Below are 26,381 nucleotides of genomic sequence, written 5' to 3'. Positions count from 1 at the left end.
AGCATCCAGCAATCCATTCAGTCAATGCTGTGCTTTTATGTTTTAATTTGAAAATTGGAATTGACAACCACATTCCAGGCATGTGATCAACATTTAAGTGCGTGTTGCTTTGTTTTACATATACAAGAGTCCAGTACTAATGTGTGGTCAGTGATGTTGTGCCGGCTGGACCTCCTCGTACTGTGGGTCTTTTCGGTACAGGCAGTAGTGCTGAATCATGAAGATGAGGTCAAAGGCCACTGTAAAAAGGCCCAGACCGAACTTGGTGGGGTCACCGAATATGAGCTCCCACTGTTCTGAGGACAAAAAGTAATCACAGAGAAGTAGTGAGAGCTGGCAAAGGTTGTAATAAGGCGTTACCGTTGTTGTACGCGTCGATGATCATCTGCAAGATGCTCAGCACACCGCCACTTAAATCCAGCAACACGTTGCCGATGCACCAACCCACCGTGCTCTTCCTGCGGTAGTTCATGACGGCCTGAGGGCGCAACATGGCAGTGTCACGTGACCCAAGCACAACAAAGACACGCAACAGCAGCGGAAGCTCACTTGTGGCATGTATTTGACCAACGTGACGGCCAGCTTGATGTAAGAGATGTAGATGAGGTAGTCCAGCCAGCTGAGGTATCCGGCCACCGCCACAAACAAGCAGATGCCTGCGAACAACCAGCCAATCAGCAGCAGGAGGCGGGCCGTACATGACACCCGCTGACCCCCGGTCTGGAAGAAAATTTTATTTCTGTCAATCAGCAATCATCACTTAAGGTTCCTTGTGATTATTGTATATCACGCATCCATACAGGGCCGAAGCGCAGCAGGTTTTCTTTCCAACCAGTTTCTCCGGCAGGTGGTTTAAGTGATGAGCTCCTTCCCACAAACAGAAGGAGGTGTAGGTCATTAAAATTCCCTGCTTTAGTGACTGGCTGGAAAGAAAACCTTCCCTCCATGGCATAAGTTTCACACTCCTGACACCCCAACCTCATAGATGGTGGCCTGGAAGATGTAGATGAAACACAGCAGGAGGGCATGCAGGCTGAAAAAGACATCGTTGGCTTTCACTGGGTTAAGTCCATTGGGATTCTTCTGGATAAACTGCTCCTGTGAAGCCAGAATTCAAACTGTTACACAACACATCACATGATCTCATTGACGCTTGTTGCCGATACCTTGATGGGAACCACCCAGAAAAGACAGACGTTGAAGACGGTGTAAGCAATGAAGCCGGTCACATTGAGCGCCAGGAAGTCAAAGCTGAGGCCCACCACACTGAAAACATAGTTCAAAGGTCATATGGTGGACATGTGACATAAAAAAAACAAAAGCACACCTTTTACGCCTCCAGTTGTCCCACACTTGCGGGTAGAAGGACACGGACCAGGAAACAAAGTACATCCAACCAACCACCTGACTGAAGACAGCCAACACATTGCTATGGACCACCAGGAAGCGCAGCCTAGAAGACCAGCTGCAGTGACACCACATGAGAAGTCAGGAGGCGGGACTTCTGAAGACATCACTTTTGGATCGCCACTCACCTCTGGATCTCTGTGTTGTTGCTCAGCAGATACGCGGTCACCTGACCCACACTGTGGGCCGTCGCTGTGAACACGACCGATGTTGTCTCAGGTGGCATCAACACCTAAATGACAGTTGTCAGGGCAACTTCACGTACAGTGCACAACATTTCTGTTAAATGGATTTTAACGTTGAGGTCCTACCTCCTCTGGCAGGCTGATGATCAGTGAGGAGTTGCTCTTAGAGCTGTAGGACACACTGACGTTGATCACCACCAGCTGCTGGAGCGGCGCACTGGAATAAAAAACAAAATAGCTGTAACATCACCAAGTGGCAAACATAACATTCTACAAAGTCTTCAAGGTGGATCAAAAAAGAACAACGTGCCACACTTCCCGTTTACAATATAATATTTCATCGTGCGACACACAAGCACTAACGTACTCCATGTCATTCGAGGCATCTTATAATTTCCATGTGTTTGTGAACCATCCGGGTGTGATTACCTGGAGGTGATGGTGACATTGGCACTAGAAAGTTGTTCCACCATTATCTCATCAGGCGCATTCAAGAAGACTTGTGACTCTGCAAAGGGGACAGATGTCACAAAAGGGAGAGATGTCACAGCTTTACAAGCATGCACTTTGGAATAGTGTGGAATGTGAGGAGGTCACCTGAGAGGCTGCTCAATATCCATAGCAGCAGCAGCTGGGCAAGCACATGACCGCTTAGGGTCAACATTGCTGCAGGTGACCTGAAGGGGACCATGAAAAACATGAACTTGGCCTGCTTACGTTCATTTTATAATAACGCTATCATACGTAAAGTGTATCATAGCAGAGCTGACCAATAAGACGACAGTAAATCACGCATATGTTAACTGCTAATAAAAACCAGGTCTCATATCCGGTCCGTACACACAATGAAACACGGCCTCTATATGAACAACCCATTTCTCTGATTTTGAAAAAATTAAGAACCTGACCTTCTCTGCGAAAGATCATCAAACTCGCCGCAAAGAAGATGCGTCGACTGCTTCCTCGTAGACAAACTGGTCACATGACATGACGATAGGCCGGACTTGAAACATTTTTTTAACGTATGTCTCATATATTTTTAACTTTTACTCTACTAACTGAAATATAAAATATATATCCTATTACATAATTTCTACTTTTACTCTAGTAACAATGACATACAAAACATTAAACAAAAAAAATACAGCCGGAACCATTCATACTGAGCTGTGTTTCAGGGCAAACATTTTTCTGTGGGCGATTTCCGGTCTCGCGGTTTGACTTGCAGTCCTACTCGTAGATGTTGATTAGCGTGTTTAGCTTATCGGGAACATGTCGTTAATGAAGACTCGGCAGTTGTTCTCTTGGTAAGACTTGTACGACAATAGTAACGTTACCTTTAGATTGTATTTACATAATATTTTGTCTTATTTGATTGTCATCGTGGGTCACGTCAAAGTCACTTAAGCTGCATGACTTAACGTAGAAAACACCATGTTGGTTGTGTGATTGTGAAATATGTCGTGCGTGTGTGGGTAGGTGTTTCTTGAGACAGATGACCCCCCTGCACACTGTCCCTCTCCGACTCAACTCCAACAGGACATCAGTAGTCCGCTGCAACCGACACAAATATGAACGTTTGTACTCAGTGATGCTGGTGAGGAAAGACGGCTCCACCATCAACATCAGATACAAAGACCCCCGACGTATTCTCATGGTGACTGACTGCCACTATACTTATGATCAAGGTGTGAATGCTGCAAAGTATTATTTTCCGAAATTGAAAAATTAATGGATGACTTGCAGATCCCACATTTGTCACACTGAAAAGATTCAGCCCCCTCTGGACACTTGGACTATACATTTTACATATTCCCAAAAGTTACTTTTCCCAATGTTCTGCATTTTCTGTAACACAAAACATGCACCTCCTTCAAACCATCAACACATTTTCTCCGAAATCCCACATCTTCCGTAAGTCCACAGCAAAATGCCCGATGCAAAATTCTTACATTGACATTTGTAAACATTTCCACACCACAAAAATCCTGAAATTCCACATTTTTCTAACACAAATTCCCTTTGTACATCCACATTTCTGAACCGCTACAAATCATTTAAATTCTATTCTGTAGCCTTTTACTTCAGTGTCTGCTTTTCAGCATTCATATTCAATTTATTCCCTTGTTATTTACTTCCATTTAGAAGAGACTAGTCTTTGCAATAGTGTTGATCTGTTTCTATTTGCCTCTTGGAAGATGCCTGTGGATCTGTCCACGTTGTCTGATGAGGAACGTCGTAGTCGACAGAAAAAACGAGAAGTGAAGAAGGAGGTTAAAGAGACGACGGTCCACTATGAGGATGACTTCAAAGCTGACAAATACAGTCAGTTCTGGAAGAAGAAATAGTTTTTTTTTTTTTGTAAGACTCTATGTGTCTATATTTGTTTGAGGCACATGATTGTGGTTGTAAGGCAATTATCCCATATTATTTTGTGTTTTTTGGAACATGGGATTTGTTAGAATAATAAAATATTTTAGAACATTGCATATTTCATCATCACTTCTCCTTGAGAATGTCTTAATGGATATAAATAAATCTTAATGGATATAAATAAATATCTGAATAAGACTGTATTAAAGCTTTATTTATTAAATCATTTTTAAACACTATATTGTAATTATTTGTGTTCTCTTTTTAATGTTCTGCATGAAACTACCCTTTAAAATAGTTACGCGCCACACTCCCATCCGGCAGATGGCAATACTGCACTGTAAGCCACAAAGTACTAAGTTTCTACTGTTCTACAGGTCTCGCGAGAATTGTAGTGCGATTGTCCTTGTTAAGTCAGTCATGGGCTATTGGGACGTTCCGGAGGGGACAGACTGTGTGGAAAAAACATGGATCACAACCAAGTTGGCCACGGCTTTGGGTGAATATTAACGAGTGTGAATAATATACTAAATACTTCAAAAGCTGAGCGTTGCTCAATGACGTTCTGATCTTGCAGCTAACGCTCTACGCTAGCTAGCTGGTTAGCTTAGCACCATAATGTCAACACATAGTCTTCGTGATATCCAACAATGTGTTTATTTGCTTCATCTGGATGACATTTCGCTATGTGTGCCACAGTTTGCGTGATTAACATGAGCCACATACTGTAACGGTGCTACAGCATTTGTAGCCGCTAAAAGTAATGGTGTCCAAAGTGGGGCACGGGGTCCATTTTTGACACGTAGCTCGTTTTTTATTGGCCCTCAGCATATTCTGAAAACACCATTAATTCATTATTAATGAGATATGTTCATATATATTCTGATATAAAGAAAATGAAGGACATATACAGTAGTCAAGAATTCCACTCCTACAGGCTCAGTTGTGTTTATCTTGTGTTATGTGTCTTCAGGCCTGGTAGGCACAGCCTATCACATGGTGGCTTTCCAGCCTGACACTGCAATGGAAGGTTTACAGCGGGCCGGGAACACAACTGTCACCATGGGTAAGTTATAGGAAAGTCCGATAATATTGGCTGATATTATGTTGCATATAGTTTCATATCGGAAATGGCTTTTCTGCCAATAATGATATTGGTGCGATGATGACACAGCAACCAGCTTGTTATCTCAGTTAGCGTCTTGCTGGTCATTAATTATTTCAAATTTTGCATTTGGACCGTATATACAACGTGTAGCTGAGTGTCTGAAGAAGATGTCTGCTGATGTTTTTCTAGTTCAGCATAACAAATGCCAAAAAACAAAAGCCGTTGAGCTTTGGAGGCAGTTGTTATTAGCCGTGTGTTGCCACACTAGGAACTTTCATTCATTCATTCATTTTCTACCGCTTATCCTCACGAGGGTCATGGGGGTGCTGGATCCTATCCTAGCTGTCTTAGGGCGAGAGACGGGGTACACCAGTCCAGGGTGTACCTATGGACGGGTCGCCAGCCAATCAAAGGGCAAATATAGACAAACAACCATTCACACTCACATTCATACCTATGGACAATTTGGAGTCGCCAATTAACCTAGCATGTTTTTGGAATGTGGAAGGAAGCCGGAGCACCCAGAGAAACACACATGCACAGGGAGAACATGCAAACTCCACACAGAGATGGCCGAGGGTGGAATTGAACTCGAGTCTCCTAGCTCTGAGGCCTGCATGCTAACCGCTCTCCGCCGTGCAGCCCCACACTAGGAACTTGACTCAGGTTAACATCACTCTGTTATAAAGTACAAAATGGTAAATAAGGTTATATATGAGGAGAATAAGGACATCACAGCCATCGAGAGGCCAAAGACAGAACAGCACACTTGCGGCGTTCACAATAAAATGTGCGTTTGTCTGACGGCATCTAAAAAATTAAGGGTCTTAGAAAAATAGCTTCAATTCCCAATGAAAGCACTAGTTATGCGGTGGGAAAGTCTGATGTCATGACTTTTAAATTGTTGAGACAAACTGTTAAATGAACATGGCACTTTGTATATAACTTGTATTGCATATTGCGGTATTTGTGCAAACAGTGTTTATTCGTTTACACAGTAACAGAAGCATAATGTGTTCATTCATTACACAAGATGTGACCTGACATTAGTTTGAGGGAAGATTTTCTGCCAATATTGGTATTTTATGCCTTATTTATTAACTTATTTACCTTTTTTCAGCAACAAGCAAAATATGAACTGAGAACATGACAAAATTTAATGGCAAAGTTGCTGAGAGTGCTGAGAGCATTGCCAACAATTGCACTTTTGACCCCTGTGTTAGTGTCACTGTCTAAAGCTGAACACACTACACTTTTTGTTGTACAACTTCGACACACAACTGGTGTTTGGAAAACAAGCCACAAGTATTGTAAGTTGTGATGATAGTCAGGGCTCATAGCTCGGCCATGGCACAAATAAAACGAGCGAGCCAGATGCCGCCAGCCAAGCATGTAAACAAAAATGCCAGAAACTGGAATAGATAGGTTTTGCATGTGATTAGCACATTTTACAGACTATTATTCATTCTGCTGATAATAATAAACAAAGTGAAAGTCAACTCGATGTGTTGCGTGACTCGTGTTCTCCATGATGACAGACGGTAAACATGGCTGTCGGCGCTTCACTCCCGCTATGCAGGGATCTCCGGTTGCTCAGCGTAGGGAAGGAGTGTGTGGCTCAAAGCTAACAAGCCCCAACAAGCAAGAGGCAATCTACAAACGTAACAAGATGAACATCTGTAGCTGCTTAAGGGGTCGGTACGGCACATTAGCGATATGAACGAATAAACGAATAAAGCACTATTAAACACTAAAAATGCTGCAGAAAATATGGAGCTGCTGATATGAACAATATACTTGTTTGTGACATTGTGCCTAAAAGAAATATCAATATTTTTTAAATATTGATAATATTAGTGCAATTACTGTATATAGTATACTATTACTCAATGTGCTTGAATAGCAACTGTCACAACTCCATGTCTGTAAGGTGCCATATCAGGCACCATGCACCAGGGGCAAAACTGTTGACATAATGAAGAGATTACACAGAACGCCACAAACAAGTCGGAGCGTGTACCTGTCAACGGCATTGCCAGGAAAACAAGACAACTTGTTTTGGAAACACAACTGGAACTTGTCTAATTAATTGTCATATATGAACCTGTCCTTTATTTCCTGAGGACCCGGCTTGTACAAGCCGACCAGAAAGGTTGCGTAGCTCAGCAGAAACAAGCAAGAGACTGGGGATGATAACTCGGCTCCTCTTTGAGTTCCACCTGGCGGCCATTGGCTAACAGTCACAGTAGGATGACCAAATCCATTCCTGCCACACTGATACAGTATATGTATTTTAGTTAATTCAGCCAATTTTCTGCTTGAAAATGCTCAATTCAGGCAAAAAAAAATTGAGTGTCATCATCTTGTGCATATAAGCGCAATGACTAATAATGTTTGCCGGCTGTTGACGTTTCCCTGTGTTGCACCAGCTGCTCTGGGGGCCATTTTTGGCATGGTGACGTGTCTCAGCGCTCAGGCTCGTGAGTCTCCGGACGACCCGGTAAACTACTTCATCGGGGGCTGTGCTTCTGGAATCTTCCTGGGTGCTAGAAGTAAGTAGCAGGCAGGGGGCATTGCCTCCATGTCTCGTAAGCTAGTGACATGACTACACCCCTACAATGTTTCTCATTAAGTTACCGTTTTTCATCTGTGTAATGGCTGTTTATGTATGTTTGTGTGTGCAGCCCACAATGCCATGACAGGCACATCAGCGTGTTTGGGTCTTGGAGCGCTGGCCTACTTTTCCAAAGTGGCCAAAAAGGAAGGATGGACAATACTTACTTCTCCCAAACTATAAATATGTGTGCATGGATAACTTGATGTTGTGAATAAAGAGTCTGTTTAATAAACTTCTTCATGAGAAAGAAAACATCTGACGTGTTGTGACGTGTTGTGAAATTTGAGACACCCTGACATGCTTGTCTATCTGCTACTTCTGTATGAAGATCCTGGTATTGGTGCTGGCTGCAATCATACGGCGGAAGAAGCAGCAAGTGATTATTAATGATTAATCTCTTATTCTGCAGTCAGTATCAGCTGAAAGCACCTACACCCAGACTGGATTGGAGCAACATGTCTACTACTCTGTCCCAAGGTTTGTGGAAGTTGTCTTTGGTAGGGGAGAGGGGATTCTGCTGAGGACCATGAAGAAGCAATGTCTCTTTTACCTGACTTTGAACTATGTTGTGTTCTCGGCAGGGAAAAGCCTCATTCTTGGCTTAAGTGGCGATGATTGTCAAGCCATCTCATGTCAAATTAGTCTACAAGGTGATCATCGGTCTTTGAGTTGAGACACGACAACTCATGCGTGCAGAATTCAATAGTTCATTGGGCTTTAAAGTTGCCATACTGTGGTCCTCAGGTGAGGAAAATGGGTTTTCACCTAGACATCTTTTAGGCATGCTTTATGTCTTTTGCAGGGGGGCAGTCTGCTGGTGGAGGTGTCCTCAGGCAGCCATTTGTTGCGTTGGCCTGAGTTCAGGTGGCGATGTTTTCCTTCGTAAAACTTTAGCCCCCAGGCGACATTATTGTTCAAATTTAATTGGTTTCATTTAAAATTTGAAGATAGAAATCTAGGTGTTTGATTGTCCCTCTTTGCGAACATTGGCATCTCTGTGATTGTCAGCATGTGCAGCATTATGTGTTCATAGTCTGTCAGGCAATTGTAAAAGTGTAGTTAATGACTTATGACTTTCAGACAATGGCCGCTCATGATTGAGAAACTTGCAACTTTTGAACAACCTTCAGATCAAATTCCATTGTGATAAATGTTTATAACGTATACTTGATGATAACCAAGCACTATCCACAAGTCCAAGATTAATGTATATTTTTCTTTTCTCAAATATTTTTCATGCTTTCTTTTAACCTTTTGTTCTTGTGTATGTTTTGTTGTGTGTAAGTACTCAGAACATTTTCTTCAATGTTGGCAGGTCTGTTAGTGCATTCAGGCTTGGATAATGCTGGTTTGTGTGTAGTGGTTTGTACAGATGAATAAAAAATATTAGCAGTACTATCAATTTGAAGTTAGAGTAGGTGAAAACATTTCTGTCCCCTACAAATTGCATGCCAGAACATAATTGAGAACCAGTTGAGTTCTACGTTGTTGCAAAAAGGGATCCAATCAACTGGCAGCATAATGTGGTCTGATGCACCAATGGCTCCTCTGTTGGATCTCCTGCCCACTCAATAGAATGATGCTACTGGTGGTTTTCCAATTGGTGCTAGTCCTTAACAAGGGCCAGGAAGCCATGGTTGGAGAAGATTTCCTCAAGCTTTGTGTCCTAAAGCACACCACAGACATGTCTTTGAACACGCACACAAATGACATGTTTACTTCTAGCCAGCAGCTCTGCAGTCTCCACGGCATCACCTCTGAGTCCAATTGGCTTGGAGGCTGCTGACATCGCCGTGGTGGTGGTCTACCTGCTGGTGGTCATGGCGGTCGCAATATGGGTGAGTGCATACCTGCATTGTCATGTTTTCAACATTTAGGGCACTAACTGATGGTAACCTACATCTTGTCCTCAGGCGTCAGCGAGGGCCAATGGCAGCACGGTGGGAGGTTACTTCCTGGCAGGGCGCTCCATGACTTGGTGGCCCGTAAGTATGTGCTCTTGGCACTGGGATCACGTCCACGATAATTCCAAAGCACACACAGGAGACCATAGGACTTCGTCAATCACACATTTGTGTCAACACTCATCAGATCGGAGCCTCTCTGATGTCCAGTAACATTGGAAGTGGAACATTTATCGGGCTGGCGGGAACAGGAGCGGCAGGAGGCATTGCTGTGGCTGGCTTTGAATTGAATGTAAGACAGCAGGATGACGTCCTTATTCTCAAACCCATCTGAACTGTGTGCATGTGTGTAGGCAGCTTGGGTTCTGGTGGCTCTGGGATGGATCTTCATCCCAGTCTATATTGCGAGTGGGGTGGTGACCATGCCGGAATATCTGGCCAAGCGCTTTGGAGGACGCCGGATCCGGGTATACATGTCTGTCTTGTCCCTGGTGCTTTACATCTTCACTAAACTATCTGTAAGACGCACACATAAATACATACATTCATTACAACATGTGAACACATTGTATGTCATTGTATGTATGTGTGCATCTCCCAGACAGATCTCTTCTCAGGAGTGTTGTTCATCAAAGTTTCTTTAGGCTGGAATCTCTACTGGTCCACAGGAGTTCTGTTGTTGATCACAGCAGTGTACACTGTGGCAGGTATACACACACATGGTGGACGGAATAACAATGAAAATTTTACAAATCCGGAGGCTTTACTTACTGGAGGGTCCGCAGCTGATGACCCATTTAGGCCCATTGGTGTCATAGGTGTGTCGGGCAGAAATGCCAAGCCGACAGCCTGTACATTCAAACTGAAATACACACATTAAATACCACATTTATTGTATTTACACTTTTCCACCTCACACCCCCAGGGCTTACTTTTCACAATAAAAGTCTACTTACTCAGTGTACATCATGTTTTCAGTTGATTTTTAGTTCCATGTATTCTATAATGCTGACTTTGTGTAGGAGGTTTGTCAGCAGTCATCTACACTGATGCAATCCAGACAGTGATCATGGTGGCAGGAGCCTTAACACTAATGTTCATTGGTAGGACAAACACACACACACATGCCCACACAGGAAGTCAAAATATGTAGTATGTTCATGCATTGTTGTCATACCTCCAGCCTTCTCCAAAGTAGGTTGGTATGAGGGTCTGGTGGAACGATACATGGCTGCCGTTCCCATGGCGACGGTTGCCAACACCACCTGTCACCTCCCTCGCGACGACGCCTTCCACATGTTCCGAGACCCGCTGTCTGGTGACCTGCCATGGCCCGGCCTCATCTTTGGTCTCACCGTGATCGCCACCTGGGTGTGGTGCACTGACCAGGTAACTCTGCTCTGTTCTAGGCCAGAATCTTTGGGTATTCTGTATTGGTAACGTGTGTGTGTGTTCAGGTTATAGTTCAAAGATCGCTGTCAGCAAAGTCATTGTCTCACGCCAAAGGGGGTAGCGTCGTAGGAGGTTACCTCAAACTTCTACCAATGTTCTTCATCGTCATGCCAGGCATGATCAGCCGAGCACTGTTCCCAGGTCAGCGTGTGTGTGTGTGTGTTCTACCTTCTAGATAAGGGGTGACCAAAGTGCAATTTATGGCACATTCTAAATACATATTCAAGCAAGAAAAAAAATGTGGGAAAAAAATTGCAGTAACTTTACAAGAATAACGATCTAATAAAAAATAGTAAGAAGAAGTAAGGATTGTAAAAAAAAAATAGTAAGAAGAATGTCAGCGTTGAAATTTAGGAAAAAATAATAAATTTGCAATTCTTGGAAAAATTAGGCTAGGAAAATGTTTACTATTACAAAGTCAAACTATTATGACAATACAGCAGTAATATTATGATAAGAAAGTATAAATATTTGTGAAACATGTGTGAAATATTTCTCTAAATATAAAAATAGTTCTCTAAATATATACAGTGAAGAAAATAAGTATTTGAACACCCTGCTATTTTGCTATTTCTCCCACTTAGAAATCATGGAGGGGTCTGAAATTTTCATCGTAGGTGCATGTCCACTGTGAGAGAGATAAACTAAAAAGAAAAATCCAGAAATCACAATGCATGATTTTTTAACAATTTATTTGTGTGATACAGCTGCAAATAAGTATTTGAACACCTGTGTATCATCTAGAATTCTGACCCTGAAAGACCTGTTAGTCTGCCCATTAGAAGTCCACCTGCACTCCATGTATCATCCTGAATCAGATGCACCTGTTTGAGGTCGTTAGCTGCATAAAGACACCTGTCCACCCCATACAATCAGTAAGACTTTAACTTGTAACATGGCGAAGACCAAAGAGCTGTCCAAAGACACCAGAGACAAAATTGTACACCTCCACAAGGCTGGAAAGGGCTACGGAGCAATTACCAAGCAGCTTGGTGAAAAAAGGTCCACTGTTGGAGCTATCATTAGAAAATGGAAGAAGCTAAACATGACGGTCAATCTCAATCGGAGTGGAGCCCCATGCAAGATATCACCTCGTGGGGTCTCAATGATTCTAAGAAAGGTGAGGAATCATCCCAGAACTACACGACAGGACTTGGTCAATGACCTGAAAAGAGCTGGGACCACCGTTTCCAAGGTTACTGTAGGTAATACACTAAGACGTCATGATGTGAAATCATGCATGGCACGAAAGGTTCCCCTGCTTAAATCAGCACATGTCAAGGCCCGTCTTAAGTTTGCATATGACCATTTGGATGATACAGAGGAGTCATGGGAGAAAGTTTTATGGTCAGATGAGACCAAAATAGAACTTTTTGGTCATAATTCCAATAAGCGTGTTTGGAGGAAGAAGAATGAAGAGTACAATCCGAAGAACACCATCCCTACTGTGAAGCATGGGGGTGGTAGCATCATGCTTTGGGGGTGTTTTTCTGCACATGGGACAGGATGAGTGCACTGCATTAAAGAGAGGATGACTGGGGCCGTGTATTGTGAGATTTTGGGGAACAACCTCCTTCCCTCTGTCAGAGCATTGAAGATGGGTCGTGGCTGGGTCTTCCAACACGACAACGACCCGAAGCACACAGCCAGGAAAACCAAGGAGTGGCTCCGTAAGAAGCATATCAAGGTTCTAGCATGGCCCAGCCAGTCTCCAGACCTGAACCCAATCGAAAATCTTTGGAGGGAGCTCAAACTCCGTGTTTCTCAGCGACAGCCCAGAAACCTGACTGATCTAGAGAAGATCTGTGTGGAGGAGTGGGCCAAGATCCCTCCTGCAGTGTGTGCAAACCTGGTGAAAAACTACAGGAAACGTTTGACCTCTGTAATAGCAAACAAAGGCTACTGTACCAAATATTAACATTCATTTTCTCAGGTGTTCAAATACTTATTAGCAGCTGTATCACACAAATAAATTGTTAAAAAATCATGCATTGTGATTTCTGGATTTTTCTTTTTAGTTTATCTCTCTCACAGTGGACATGCACCTACGATGAAAATTTCAGACCCCTCCATGATTTCTAAGTGGGAGAAATAGCAAAATAGCAGGGTGTTCAAATACTTATTTTCTTCACTGTATATGTATACATGGGTTGGTTTAAAGAAAGTGTTCCCCTTCTATTTTTTCAGTATGTGGTATGGACACCCCTGTTCTAGATATTTATTAGTATGTATGCATATTCTGAGATAAGTTAATAGCGTGTGTGTGTGTAGACGAGGTGGCCTGTGTGGATCCACAAGTGTGTCAGAGAGTTTGTGACACTTCAGTTGGCTGTTCCAACATCGCCTACCCTAAACTGGTGGTGGAGGTCATGCCTGTTGGTGAGTAGTTCTCACTCACACATGCACGCACACGCACACATGCACACACACACACAGTTGTGTATGTGTGTGCTTGCAGGTCTCCGTGGACTGATGCTGGCCGTGATTTTCGCTAGTCTGTTGTCTTCCCTGACGTCAATATTCAACAGTAGCTCCACCATCTTTACCTTGGATCTGTACCACCGAGCCCGGCCCAAAGCCTCCGAGATGGAGCTCATGATTGTTGGCAGGTGAGGGTGTGGCATGCCACAAGGAGACACATACACGATCAAAGTAAGATGAAAAGAGTGTAAATATGCAGGATGCATGTGTTAGTTGTGTTTGTCTTTGTGTGTACTTGCAGAGTGTTCATCCTGGTACTCATTTGTGTTAGCATCTTGTGGATTCCTGTCATTCAATCGGCCAACAGCGGGCAGCTGTTTGAATACGCCCAATCAGTGGTCAGCTTTTTGGCTCCGCCTATTACTGGTGTATTCCTGTTGGCCATCTTCTGGTCACGTGCTAACGAGCAAGTAGGTCTGATATGTCAATCGTTCTGGTTTATTTATGGCCATAGGCAAAATGTGTTGTGTTCCTAATGAAGTAGCAGCCAGTCGGTAGAATTATATTATATATATATGTATATATATATATAACATAACATAACATATTCTGGGTCAGGGCGCATTCTGGGGCCTTATGGTGGGGCTGGTGGTGGGACTGATTCGGATGATCCTGGAGTTCTCCTATGAGGTGCCACCCTGTGGTGAACCGGACCAACGTCCCGCCATCGTGACCGAGGTCCACTACCTGTACTTTGCAATCCTCCTCATGGTGCTCACCTGCCTGATTGTGGCTGCTGTAAGCTTGGCCACGCCCCCGATACCTGCACAGCACGTGAGCAGTACCTCTTGTTCTTTCTCCGGTTTATTTGGATGTTCTTAAACTGCATCCTTGGTTTGTGTCTGCTGGGGGTGGGGTCCAGCTGCACAGGTTGACCTGGTGGTCCAGACACAGCAAGGAGGCTCGCATCAATCTCACCGACACCTTGATAACCTCTGACTATGCACGTCCATCTGTGTCAACCTCCTGTTGGCGAAGGGTGGTTATGCAGCTCTGCGGACTGACTGGTGCCGGTTCTGTTTCTCCTGCTGCCGAGAGCCCCAAGCTGAACTCCCTGAAGGAGGCGCCACTGTGGAGAAACATCTGCAATGTGAATGCTTTGTTGCTGCTTGCCGTCAATGTCTTCCTGTGGGGATACTTTGCCTAAATGGGCTTGGATGGCTTGGGTGTGTTTTAAAAAGTCAGTTTATCACAGGGCCACCTACTGGCCAAAAACAGGGATTTAAGACTTCATATTTCCATGTTACTATTGCTTGAAATCTACATTTGAAGTTTTCAAATGACAAAGTAAAAGCAGGGCTCAGTTGGACTATTTATTACCTTTTTTTTTCTAGAACACCATGCTATCGTGCATTTCATGACTCACGCTGAACTACTTGAAACTACTACAGAAATTAACTTTTCAAATACATTCTAAATGACTGACATGCACCTGTATATTTCAAGTTATTTATCTACAGTTTCATAAGGTGTGGTTCAAAGTAGTCTTTATTCACTAACATGCTAATTTGAAACATTAAAAAACTGAATTGGCTTTTGGATATTCTGATTGAATTATATTGAATAAAGTTCGTAATCTCATCTAAATGACTGATCAGATCGAACTTCATTGGTTTCTACCAGACCAGAGGTGTGCACTTGAGTCATGTGACTCAGACTGAGTTACATTTGTGATGACTTCAGATTCAACTTGTATATCATCAAAGACTTGCAACTTGAATTGGACTTGTCAGATGTTACTGACTCTGGCATTGACTCAGACTTTATTGACGACTTGACAGAGAGTCATTGAGTATATGTGTGTCTTGACAGAGAGTCCGCCAAGTATGGCTATGGGTTTTGGAGTGCCCCAAGGTTCTATTTTAGGTCCTGTCTTGTTTTGACTGTAGTTGCTGCCAATGCACTGTAAACACAAATTTTCTTTCACGTAGTCACTCAGCGCTGCATGGACAGTGGACAGGTGGTTAGCGCGCAGGTTAACCCGTGTTCGATTCTACCCTCGGGCATCTCTCTGTGGAGTTTGCATGCTCTCCCCATGCGTGGTACTCCGGTTTCCTCCCACATTCCAAAAACATGCATACTAAGTTAATTGACAACTCCAAATTGTCCAATGTGAGTGTGGTGTGGTATGATTGGCTGACCAGTCCAGGGTGTACCCCGCCTTTCGCCCAAAGACAGCTGGGATAGGCTCGTCAGGACAAGTGGTAGAAAATTAATTAATTAATGAATAATCACTCACGCTATCATTACTAATCTTTTCATTATTTTCCAAAAGTCTGGACCAAATTAAAAAAATATGAATTGGAAACTAGTCACAACAAGTATTTGCTGTACTAATGACTCTATGAGCGGGGACAAATCACATTTACATGTTTTTACTGGTTTTGGGAGGGGCTAGATGGCCGCCAGTGTTGTAGGAGCTGGTGGCCAACCTCCAACCATGAAGTTTGTCAACCACTGAAGTGCCGCCAGTCTGGTTGATAACAGTTTATATGGTAATTAAGTGCACAAATTTGATTCCTTAGCAGCATAATATTTCTACTTGCAGTGTGAAAATATGTCACCACAATGTCAATTATGTCATTTAACCGTATATCAGCATATCCCGGAACATGCAAATAAAAAGGACAGATGTCCCTTAATGCTAACATATAGTAATGCCGATAGAAGACGGCTACACGGGGCAGCTTTTCAGAAGCCGACTTGGTCTCCTAAGTCTAGTAATTGGTTGGAGTCCAAAGACAAGAAGCTCAGCGGATAACTCCAGCTCGTAAACTTGCACTGAGGCGACTGACAGCTATATCCAAATCGTGTAAACAAAGATGCAAGAAAAGTCAAATATAGTACGTTTGAAGCTATCGTCCATATGCAGATACCAGACTCTTATTTTGGCGGCCGTAGGCGGAAGTAGATGTATCTTTATCCGGAAGCTGTTTTTGAACATCTGCAAGAGAAGCTAGTCTGCGGCTGTTTGGCTCCTGAGGCTCCAGACACTTTGTAGACGCTCCTGGCAATAACAAGAGGAGTGGTAGGTCTGCGCTTTCCAACAAACACCAGAAAAGAACAAACCGAACAGTAAGTTGGTGTCCCACGGGAGGAAAACGTCAAATGTCTTCTCTTAATTAAATGTGTACTTATTGTGTTTCATAACGGCTTCGCGAGAAGATGAACAAGAGAAATAGCATAACGGCAGAATCAAAAGTTCCTTGTAACTTTTAAATTGCTGACGTGACCACAAACTTTAAGCTAACGTTAGCGAGTTCGCAGAGTCATTTTTGCTCCTTGTTGCACGGCCACTCTAATATATACTGTATCGTTAACAGCTTTTATAAATTCAGAGATTAGACAGACTGAATTATGTTAATATGGTTGTAAATATGATGGGCCGTTTTAAGTAAACACAAAATATAAAAATGTTATTGTTCGCGACCCTCGTGAGGAAAAGCGGTAGAAAATGAATGAATGAATGAATGAATGTTCACAGGTGAATGATGGCGGTTTGATACTGTCTATTTATGCCTAGTTTGCAAGCCAAACCTGATGGCTGTACGTTTTTAAAGACACAGAATTAGAAAAAGTACATTTCTCTGCATGTCTTTGTCGTACGATTTAACAATATTATACTTATGTAGGGAATGTTAGCATTAGAATGGCTCGTGTTTAAGAAAGACATTATCAATCGTACCTTTAAACATACAAGTCTGTTGACTTTTTTTTTCAAGGAAAATGCAAGTCAGCATCACTTCCTCTTCCTGTTGCTTACAGATGGAATGTAGTTGTGGACTAAACATTAGCTGCAACCTAAGATTGTTGGTTAGTTTTAGTGTCAGCACTTTACTCATTGTCTCATTATTGATGCTCTCTAAAATATATATGGATAAGCAAGAGTTGCTACATGGTGGCTCGCATGTAGGCCACACAGTCAGGAGATCAGGACCATCTGGGCTCCATTCTCCGCTTGGGCATCTGTGTGTGGAGTTTGCATGTTCTCCCCTTTCGTGTGTTTTCTACAAAAACATGCATATTAGGTTATTTGGTGACTCTAAAGTGTCCATTGGTATGAATGTGAGTGTGAATGATTGTTTGTCGACATGTCCCCTGTGATTGGCTGGTTAAGTCAGCCGCTTGAGGTCAGCCGGGAGCCTAGTGAGGATAAGCGGCATAGAAAATGGATGGATAAGCAAGGGTCACCGGTAGCCATAAATAACATGTATAATAACCCGTGTTCTCTTTCAAGGTTCTTCAGAGAAACATGAACGACTTTGCTGTTCTCTACACGGGCCGCAAGATGCCCCTCATTGGCCTGGGGACATGGAAGAGTGAACCTGGAAAGGTACAGTAGACAATCATAAAAAGATATATCTTTTTTTATGTATTCCCAAAGTAGCATTTAGAATAACAGCATGTTATTCTATATTATACCCATCCTATATTATAGGATGTACGTATGTGTAACGCACCTGAGGTTGTGGAAACTGGCTTCCGTCCCCCAACGTATTCATTTCAACGTATTACCTTCAAAGGTCCCCTCCATACCTCACAGACCTGTTCCATCCACACACTTCCTCACGTCCCCTTCGCTCCCCAGACTCCAAACTCCTGACATTTCCCTGTAGTACTAAGCTCCGAACCTGGGGAGACAAAGCGTTCTCCATTGCTGCCCCCACCCTCTGGAATTCTTTGCCCCATTCACATGGTTGCCCTGAACTTTTCACCTTCAAAAAGTAACTCAAAACCAATCTGTTTAAATCCTTTTTTTAAATGTCTAACTTTTTATACCTGACTGCTGTGAATGAATGAATGTTGTATTTGAATGTGTCTTCTACTCTGTTTTTTTATTCAACTTTATTTTTCCACTGTTAAGCATCTTTGAGTAGCCTGAAAAGCACTGTACAAATAAAATGTATTATTATTATTATTATTATGAAGTGACGCTAAGTAAGTTAGTACGTGCCCTGTGAACGCGACAGCCAACGTAGTTTCCCTGTGGGACAAAAACAACCTCTGAACGAACCACATTGCTTGTTTGTTTTAAAGATACTGTGGTTAAAAAAAGTCAGTCCGTGTGGCATCGTTGAGATGAGAGAGCGAGCGAGAGTAGAGCCAGGCAAATTGTGTAAACAAAGATGGTAGAATAGTCAAACTTTTTTTCATTCTCATGGCAGTAAGGTATGTCCCCCACCAACTAAATAAAGGATATGTACGTACTTCTATCTGGTCGCACATGCCTGTGTAGATTCATTCAAAATGTCTCATTTTAGTCACAAAATGGGACCATTTAGGCGCAATCTGCACCCCTGCTTTTCATCTGCTTTTGGGCAGACTGTCACTTAATAATGTACTTTGTGGGAAATGGGACATTGTGTCACCGGGAGCTCTTTTTGCCAGCCTTGACACTGTGAAAATAGTGAAAAATAGTGAAAAATGAATTGCAAAACTAAAAAAACTGCCACCCACAAAGGTGTATTGTTCCGTGCAGGCGGACTGAACGGTTCTGTGCTGTTCCATGTACTGTTACGCTGGAGGTGGATCAACATCTTGGGATGTACAGAAGATTTATTTTGAAATGTTTTTTCTCTGACTTAAATAATAGCTTTTTTCCCATGTTAGTCACTTTCTATTTACAGTAAGATATCTGGTTAAAAAAGTTGAGTGGAGGGCATTGTCACAAAAGTCAGTTCACGGAACATGTTTCAGCAGATGTTTTGACAAGAGATCTACTGCATTGTTGTTGATGTTCTGTACATTCAAGTTTTTACATTCCCTGTTGTGATTAAAAAGGTCACAGGTCAAGATGTACAGCTTGCAATGTGTTTAATGTAAGCTTTTTGTGTCGCAGGTCAAACAAGCCGTCATGTGGGCCCTGCAGGCCGGGTATCGCCACATTGACTGTGCTGCCGTCTACGGCAACGAGGCGGAGATTGGAGAAGCCCTTCAGGAGTCACTGGACCACAACAATGTAAATGATGTGAAATGTTTAAACCGACCAAAGATGTGGTCTCTTTATTTAGGGGAGGTTGTGCTAAAATGCTCATGTCACATGCAGGCACTGAGGCGAGAGGATGTGTTTGTCACATCCAAGCTGTGGAACACACGACATCACCCTGAGGATGTGGAGCCGGCACTTTTACAAACCCTCAAAGACCTCCGACTGGAATATTTGGACCTCTACCTGATCCACTGGCCCAATGCTTTCCAGTGAGCGGCACTCGACTGCAGCCTCAATCATCCCACATAATCGCTTTGCTGAGGAATGCAGGCCAGTCCTGTCAGCACATAAAACTAATTGTTTGACTTCTTATTTTAGCCTTTGTTCTCTTCTTTTCAACATGACTTCCTCCACGTCACCAGACGCGGAGACACACATTTCCCTAAAAAGGAGGATGGCTCGATGCTGTACGACCACGTGGATTATAAGCTGACGTGGGCCGCCATGGAGAAGCTGGTGGGGAAAGGTCTGGTCCGAGCCATCGGCCTCTCCAACTTCAACAGCCGGCAGGTGGATGACATCATATCTGTGGCCAGCATCAAGCCCGCTGTCCTGCAGGTATGCCAAATTTTTTATTTGCTGAGGCAGCGTTAGCAGCACCCTCAGAGATGACACATCCCTGTTATACACTTATGAGTAGGGATGCTCCTATAAGGGTTTTATGCTGCTGATTCCAATACCGAACATCCATGATTGAAATCATCTGATGCTGATATCAATATAGATCACAAGGCCCAGAATTCCTGGTTGCACCTCTGCTACTTGCTGTATGATATGAAAAAGGGAACCATGAAATCACCATTTAGACAAAAACATATTTGACATACTTTTTCAAGAGAACCTGTATCACTCGTGAAACTTCAGAGGATGAGACACCTTCCTTAAGAGTTTGGATGTGAGAGTACATAGTTTAATGGCGTTGTAGCAGGACTTCCAGATATCATGCAGAGGGGCTCGAAGTGAGAGAGCAGTCTGCAAACCCGGTCAAAGGCTGGTCATCTCGTCTGAAGAATTCAATAATTTTTCAGGGTAATTTGCTTTAGACATCTGACTGTCACACACATACAGGTGAGTGTCGTCCAGTGTTGGCTACATTGGCTGCTACTTCACTGGTAGCATGATTGTTTTGGGTTTTGCATGCTTGCGCAGTATGAAGGAAGGTGGGCGGAAGACTTTTGCTACAGTCTGCAATATGAGCAAGAGGTGATTGCCATTGAAAGACATTTTTTTAACAAAAATTGGCCAATATTGATCAGTGGCCGATCAATCGGAGCATCACTCATGTCATCGTCAACTTGTGACCTTTTGTTTGGGTTGAGCAGGTCGAGAGCCACCCCTACCTGGCCCAGGTAGAACTGCAGGCCCACTGCAGGGCCCGGGGCCTGGTGATGACAGCGTACAGCCCCCTCGGCTCCCCGGACCGCGCCTGGAAACACCCGGAGGAACCCATCCTGCTGGATGAGCCCATCATTGCCACGCTGGCCAAAAAATACAATAGGTCACCCGCTCAGATCATCCTCAGGTGACAACCAGCCTGGTACAGAACCATCTAGAAGTCTGTGTTAATGCAGACAGAGCATGCTGAATGCTAATTTTTTAAATGTATTCATAAAAAATAAAATGAATACAATAATTTTGGTTGACAATCAAATTCAGAAACAATGTCAGCGGAAGATTATAGTCCTATTATATCCTATGTACCAACAGATGTCATTGCTATAGTGCTCACATTTTCATTTCATCAGTGAAAAAGTTTGAGTAACATCATTAGTGTTGTTTTCACTGGTCAATTCACGGTACCCACCCACTAATTGTGATTTTTGTGTGGTGAGGTGGCAGACACAGCGCGGCGTGGTGACCATCCCCAAGAGTGTGACGGCGGCCCGAATCCGAGAGAATATTCAGGTGTGCATGAATCTGAAATGCTAATGTCACTGCAGCAAAAGTGGTGCTGATGATGTTATGGTGATGGCTTGTCAGGTGTTTGACTTCACGCTGGAGGAAGAGGAGATGAGTAGTGTCACAGCTCTGAATAAAAACTGGCGCTACATCGTTCCTATGATCCAGGTAAGTGGACTGCTTCATTGGGACTGTTCTAGTAGGTTTATCGCTGTCACCAATTGGAATGGGGATGATCCGATACAGTATTGCTATGAGGTTCCAATATGAGTATAATTTGTGTATTGGAAATTTGCAAATACCATGATACACCTGTGTGCTTTAATGTTGTCAGCTAAAGTGGCCAGAGTGTCAGCAGGAACAGCTGTCACCACACATTTACTGGAGCCGCCCCCCCTCACTCAAGCCGCACATATTCATGGCCACACAAAACAGTCTGACATCTCACACAAAACTAAAACTTATGGGCCGCTACAACATCGTAGGAGTTTATTAAAGCCTCATGTAAAATTGGCAACAATTATCATGGAGATATTGAGACGGTACCGTATGTGTGACGTTTCCACATTCTGTGAAGTCATCAACACATCAGGCTGTGTGTGTGTGTGTGTATGCATGTGAGGAGAACACGACATTTGCTGGTATTTATCTAGCTGCATCTTAGCTGATATTCTTTGTTTGGTTCCATATTTAAGCAAACAAAGCGCGGGTATCAGAATTGTATCAGTATCTGCAGTTATCCAAAATCATGTATCAGGAAGTGAAATATATGGATCCATGCATCCCTGGTCGTTGTGCTTGTCCCTGTGACCCAGGAAGTAAACGCACATTAAATAACGCAACGAGGACGCCCCCGTGTGGCAAACAATTGAATGGAGGTTTATATGAGCTCTACGTATTGCAGGTGGATGGGAAGAGAGTTCCTCGGGATGCGGGGCATCCTCACTATCCTTTTAACGACCCCTACTGAGGACCAATGTCCGGACCAGGATTTGTGCCTTCAAACATCTGTATGGCTCCTGAGAGAATCCCAATTCACAACCCAACACTACTCTCATGGTTGGTTGTAAGGAATGTTATTTTTTAAACAGGCAGTGAAAAATAAATGATTTAATACTCTCCTGCAGATCACAATTTGTAATAAAGAACATATAAAAACTAAATACCAAATCGTTCACAAGTTCTGTATAAAATGAATGCAATGTCAGACTGCAACACACACAATGTCCCACTTGGAGGTCCTCTTGAGGGACAATGAATCCATTTTGGTGGAGCATCTCTTCGCCGTGTTCTCTCTCTGTCGGATGTCACCTTCTGTTCAGAGTCTTTCCTTAGCATGATTTTACATTCAACACATTGAGTCAAATTTCTCTTGAGGAACTTCCACTGTCACTTTCTGTGTGTGTGTTTACGGATGTACTGGGAGGAAAAAAAAGAAAAGTTATTCCTTGTGAGCATATTTTGGTCCATAAATGAAAAATACACTAAATTCCCTCCAGGCTGTGTCTGTTACCTGCATGGTGTCCTCCAAAGTGGCGTATCTGTATCTGGGTGGCCCAAGGCTCTGTAGAAGGCTGGCATGCTGATGCCGGCTGCTTTCGATGAAGCGTCGTGTCATGGCGAGCTGCTGTCTCAACATGTCGTTGAGTGTCAACATGTCTGGCTGGAAAGTGGCAATGCCTATAGAAAGGTTGTGAAACATGAGGTCGCCTGGCCGGAGCTGTGTGCTTTTTCCTCTCACCTTCCAATTCAGACGTTCTAGCGGGGGGAGCCAAGGAGTGGGTGGGGTAATCCATGCCCACTGCAGAACCTGAAGGAGGTTGTGAGGCCGAGTCAGATATAAGAAAACTCCGGTTCACTACAGTGGTCTACTTCCTGTTCAAAGGACTAACCTGTGAACCAGAGAGCATTTGCATCCGTCTGTGCCGCCACATCTTTTAAACGGTTACTAGGTGCCGCTGATGACCTGGACTCACTGCTGGAACATCTTTGACTATGACCTGAGGTCCGCAGAGTGCAGGATTTTTTCGAGTCTGAATAAGTGCTCGAGTAGTCTCCTTCTGTCCTCACCCAGGACGTGTCTATATGGTCCTTGACCTCTGACCCTACATCATCGTCCTCCTCACCTCCCGCCAGGTGTTCTGACACCTGGCTGCTGATAATGTCATTGTCCACCTCTCTTCTGCTGGCACTCTCAAAGTCACTTTCATAGTCTGCCACCTGCTCCACCCACTGGTCGCTTGGCAAAACCGGAAGTGAGACCACATGCTCACCATCTGCCTGGTGAGACTGAAGGACACACAGCAACAGAACCAACATGATAAAGTTTCACAACAAAAGGGTGTGGTTGTGTTCTCTATGGTTTCACCTGTGTCCCGGCTGTCCCCTCATTGGCTGCAAAGGGGGCGGGGTTAAGGCCATCTAATGTCATCACATTTATCTCAAAGTCAGCTGTAAGAACAACAACGCAACATCAGCATCTTTGTGTGTGTTGGTGTGTGCACTCGTGGGTGTCTCTCACATTGGAACGAGACTGAGCTGGCCTCACTGGGGGAGCCAGCTACATTGCATCCAACAGGAAAGAGTTCTTCCAGAGAGAGGACCTCCTCCGCGGCCGACCTGGAGGAGTCAGAATGCTGTAGACTTGGGGAGAGGAGGAGGCGGGCCTCAGACAAAGCTCTTCTCTGAGGAGGAGAGCAGGATGATGAGAGACCACCTCCAGAGGGTAGAGGAGAAGGGGATGCAGACCTCAGAACTTTTCTGCTGAACTTCTGTAAAAAATAAAGAAAGAAATTGTGCTGGTCACCGTGTGAAGGATAGAGGTCACATTGATGGCAAACACAGAAGAAGAAAGAAATGGTACCATCCCCGCTCTGCTCCTGGATGAAGTGCTAGTCAACTTCTCGTCTGGTGAGTCCAAAGCGTCTTCCACAAGCTTCCTCACATCCTCTTCACCACTTTCCACATCCTTCTGCAGCAAGGCTTCAGCAGGGATGGACTCGACAGCTTCATGCAGGTCCTCTGGAGATCCAGTTGTGTTTTTCTTGAGGAACCGCGACCCACCCTGACTGCTGGGCTGTGACGAGGGGGCCACAGGAGCTCCCTCTGGGGCATGGGAGAGCGAGGAGAGATCCACATCAGAGCGTGGACTTTGGATCTGGTTCAGAGGTTCCAGAGCTCGCTGACGAATGTGGACTCGACTCTCGATCTGAGCGAGCCTCCTCAGAGCGGCCGTTTGTGAGTTGGAGGACAGCAGTCTACAGCGTGAAGAAGATCAGATTGACTGACATCTTATTAGACTCCTCCCACATACACTCACCTGTCAACATGTGACTGCTGCCTCACAGGTGATTGGCTGCTGGGAGGAGGAGGTGGTGGTTTCTTCAGGAACCTGCTGCCTCCTCCAACGGGGCTCTGGGGTTGAGCCTGCAAGTGGTAAAAATAAGGTCAGACAGTCATTTCACATTGTAAACATTGTCTTTAGATGTTTACCTCATCTTCCTGTTTTTTTCCAGGCCGAGTGGCTGCACAGACGTCTGGTTCGGAACTCACCTGGGACACGTCACTTGTGTCTGACATCACCAGATTTGTATTTGGTGGAGCATGGCGGCTTTTGACGTCCTGTTAGAAAGGAAGGAGGAAGGACAGGTGAGTCTTTAGCTTAGTTGATAGATGTTATGTGCTGACTGACCGCATGTGTGGAGGTTTTAGTGGCGGATGTTTGCGTGGACTCGGCGGCTGCTCGGCTGCTTCTCTTGGAGGACAACAGCGCCTGAGCCCGGTCCAGGGCGTCGCTTCGGCCGCCTCTTCTCCACATGTTTGCGGCACAGGTTGCCCCTCAGCCTCACACAAAGTGGACTAGTAACGCCATCACAACACTGTACTTGACGTTTTTTTTTTATTAATTTAATTTAAATTATCTTCCTGCTCAGGTTAGCATGGGCGCTAGCTAACAAGCACTTATACGTGCCATTCACTCTCTCGATGGTCCTCATAAAATTTTCAGTCGTTGGTATTCAATTAGTGAGGCTAAAACGGCAAATAAGTACAAATGTTACCACTTTGAGTCCTACTCGAGCGTCCTTCGTCTCCAAGGAAGTTTTCTTTCTCGTTGTGAGACAATTTAGTGTCTTTTCCATTGGCACTTTACCGCCATCTTTGCTTAGGAGTGGCACTACATTATCTGTCTTAAAATAACGCTGCAGTAATCTGAAAATAAATAATGTACACTGAGGCTGATTTGACGGAATTCCAAAAACTAAATCCACCATCACTTTATTTTGTGTGCCTTTGATCACTTGGAAAAGGGATTCCAGACTTTTTCTGCAAGGCAGCATACATAAAACTTGTAGGCAGCACTTTCATACATTAAAGATGCTAAAACTAAACCAATGAGGCCAATCCATGCTAAGATATCTGAACAAAACAACATCTTAGCTTTGTGTTATGGCTGACACAGTGAATTAGAGTAATATCTAATGATTCGTAGATCATCATTGAATGAATTTTATTTTTACAATATGCTGAGGGCCCCAAAATGAAATGTGGCTAATAGATGGCCACCAGGCCACACGTTCTACACGGCCACGTCACAAAAACGTTGTGTTCTTCTCATTCCTAATTTCACACTTACATACTAGTTTATTGTTTACCTCTTGTTTACCTCCTCTTGAAGTCCAACTTGCACACACTGCTGCTGGAATTATTCCCAGTGTGTTACATAACAATGCTCATGGCAACAACAGTAGCCTTTTCAAAAAGCATTTAAACAAAGCCGTAAAAACATCCTATTACGTACATCCTTTTGGGCCTAATTTGTACATTTGGTCTCAATCAGGCGTGAGAGCGACATTTGGACTTTTAATGAATGAACGCATGTCATCTTCTGGGAGCTCGTCTAATCCAGTGTAATCCCGGCCTGATGAAACCACAGCCAGGGGAAATATTGGCAAAAGGGGTGGGATTA

General features: G+C 43.8%; 6 protein-coding genes across 11 annotated transcripts; 4 read left to right on the top strand and 2 right to left on the bottom strand.

The window, feature by feature from the left end:
* Positions 1 to 25: 25 nt before the first annotated feature.
* On the bottom strand, positions 26 to 2,589 carry ctns (cystinosin, lysosomal cystine transporter). Of its 2 annotated transcripts, none has more exons than XM_058073689.2 (11): positions 2,501 to 2,589; positions 2,190 to 2,269; positions 2,022 to 2,100; positions 1,719 to 1,809; positions 1,536 to 1,639; positions 1,328 to 1,465; positions 1,167 to 1,266; positions 979 to 1,098; positions 550 to 720; positions 361 to 478; positions 26 to 296 (listed from the first exon to the last, which is right to left on the bottom strand). In XM_058073689.2, the coding sequence occupies exons 2-11, from the start codon at positions 2,254 to 2,256 to the stop codon at positions 148 to 150; spliced, it is 1,137 nt and encodes a 378-aa protein (XP_057929672.2). In that variant the 5' UTR covers positions 2,257 to 2,269; positions 2,501 to 2,589; the 3' UTR covers positions 26 to 147. The 2 variants fall into 2 exon arrangements, with proteins under 2 accessions (XP_057929672.2, XP_057929673.2); XM_058073690.2 differs by having other exon boundaries at positions 26 to 291.
* A 179-nt stretch (positions 2,590 to 2,768) lies between these two features.
* Positions 2,769 to 4,196, top strand: mrpl55 (mitochondrial ribosomal protein L55). Its single transcript, XM_058073693.2, has 3 exons — positions 2,769 to 2,899; positions 3,072 to 3,249; positions 3,791 to 4,196. The coding sequence occupies exons 1-3, from the start codon at positions 2,865 to 2,867 to the stop codon at positions 3,938 to 3,940; spliced, it is 363 nt and encodes a 120-aa protein (XP_057929676.1). The 5' UTR covers positions 2,769 to 2,864; the 3' UTR covers positions 3,941 to 4,196.
* A 105-nt stretch (positions 4,197 to 4,301) lies between these two features.
* On the top strand, positions 4,302 to 7,942 carry ndufa11 (NADH:ubiquinone oxidoreductase subunit A11). The gene is made up of 4 exons (XM_058073756.2): positions 4,302 to 4,464; positions 4,939 to 5,031; positions 7,503 to 7,625; positions 7,758 to 7,942. Exons 1-4 carry the CDS (start codon positions 4,386 to 4,388, stop codon positions 7,868 to 7,870), a joined length of 408 nt encoding a protein of 135 aa, XP_057929739.1. The 5' UTR covers positions 4,302 to 4,385; the 3' UTR covers positions 7,871 to 7,942.
* Positions 7,943 to 8,005: 63 nt separating this feature from the next.
* Positions 8,006 to 15,061, top strand: slc5a9 (solute carrier family 5 member 9). Of its 3 annotated transcripts, none has more exons than XM_058073754.2 (14): positions 8,006 to 8,167; positions 9,416 to 9,528; positions 9,604 to 9,675; positions 9,782 to 9,886; positions 9,948 to 10,112; positions 10,196 to 10,301; positions 10,617 to 10,697; positions 10,778 to 10,983; positions 11,052 to 11,187; positions 13,318 to 13,425; positions 13,505 to 13,655; positions 13,769 to 13,937; positions 14,086 to 14,301; positions 14,390 to 15,061. In XM_058073754.2, the coding sequence occupies exons 1-14, from the start codon at positions 8,077 to 8,079 to the stop codon at positions 14,672 to 14,674; spliced, it is 2,004 nt and encodes a 667-aa protein (XP_057929737.2). In that variant the 5' UTR covers positions 8,006 to 8,076; the 3' UTR covers positions 14,675 to 15,061. The 3 variants fall into 3 exon arrangements, with proteins under 3 accessions (XP_057929737.2, XP_057929738.2, XP_078646291.1); XM_058073755.2 differs by having other exon boundaries at positions 14,398 to 14,614; XM_078790165.1 differs by lacking the exon at positions 9,782 to 9,886.
* A 1,400-nt stretch (positions 15,062 to 16,461) lies between these two features.
* akr1a1b (aldo-keto reductase family 1, member A1b (aldehyde reductase)) lies at positions 16,462 to 22,898 on the top strand. Of its 2 annotated transcripts, none has more exons than XM_058072950.2 (9): positions 16,462 to 16,602; positions 17,765 to 17,860; positions 19,367 to 19,486; positions 19,574 to 19,725; positions 19,879 to 20,074; positions 20,839 to 21,038; positions 21,349 to 21,421; positions 21,497 to 21,583; positions 22,320 to 22,898. In XM_058072950.2, the coding sequence occupies exons 2-9, from the start codon at positions 17,780 to 17,782 to the stop codon at positions 22,383 to 22,385; spliced, it is 975 nt and encodes a 324-aa protein (XP_057928933.2). In that variant the 5' UTR covers positions 16,462 to 16,602; positions 17,765 to 17,779; the 3' UTR covers positions 22,386 to 22,898. The 2 variants fall into 2 exon arrangements, with proteins under 2 accessions (XP_057928933.2, XP_057928932.2); XM_058072949.2 differs by having other exon boundaries at positions 16,481 to 16,555.
* lg4h19orf44 (linkage group 4 C19orf44 homolog) lies at positions 21,890 to 25,368 on the bottom strand. Of its 2 annotated transcripts, none has more exons than XM_058072946.2 (10): positions 25,107 to 25,368; positions 24,908 to 25,036; positions 24,735 to 24,841; positions 24,279 to 24,672; positions 23,937 to 24,186; positions 23,784 to 23,866; positions 23,308 to 23,704; positions 23,157 to 23,225; positions 22,929 to 23,095; positions 21,890 to 22,834 (listed from the first exon to the last, which is right to left on the bottom strand). In XM_058072946.2, exons 1-10 carry the CDS (start codon positions 25,230 to 25,232, stop codon positions 22,805 to 22,807), a joined length of 1,752 nt encoding a protein of 583 aa, XP_057928929.2. In that variant the 5' UTR covers positions 25,233 to 25,368; the 3' UTR covers positions 21,890 to 22,804. The 2 variants fall into 2 exon arrangements, with proteins under 2 accessions (XP_057928929.2, XP_078646284.1); XM_078790158.1 differs by having other exon boundaries at positions 24,968 to 25,036.
* Between the last annotated feature and the right edge of the window lie 1,013 nt (positions 25,369 to 26,381).

Source organism: Doryrhamphus excisus, linkage group LG4, assembly GCF_037039965.1.
Source record: "Doryrhamphus excisus strain RoL-2023G ecotype Guam linkage group LG4, RoL_Dexc_Guam_v1.1, whole genome shotgun sequence".
In the NCBI taxonomy this organism is placed as follows: domain Eukaryota; kingdom Metazoa; phylum Chordata; class Actinopteri; order Syngnathiformes; family Syngnathidae; genus Doryrhamphus; species Doryrhamphus excisus.
Note: the sequence above shows the minus strand (reverse complement) of the source record. Positions and strands in the feature narration are given on the sequence as shown.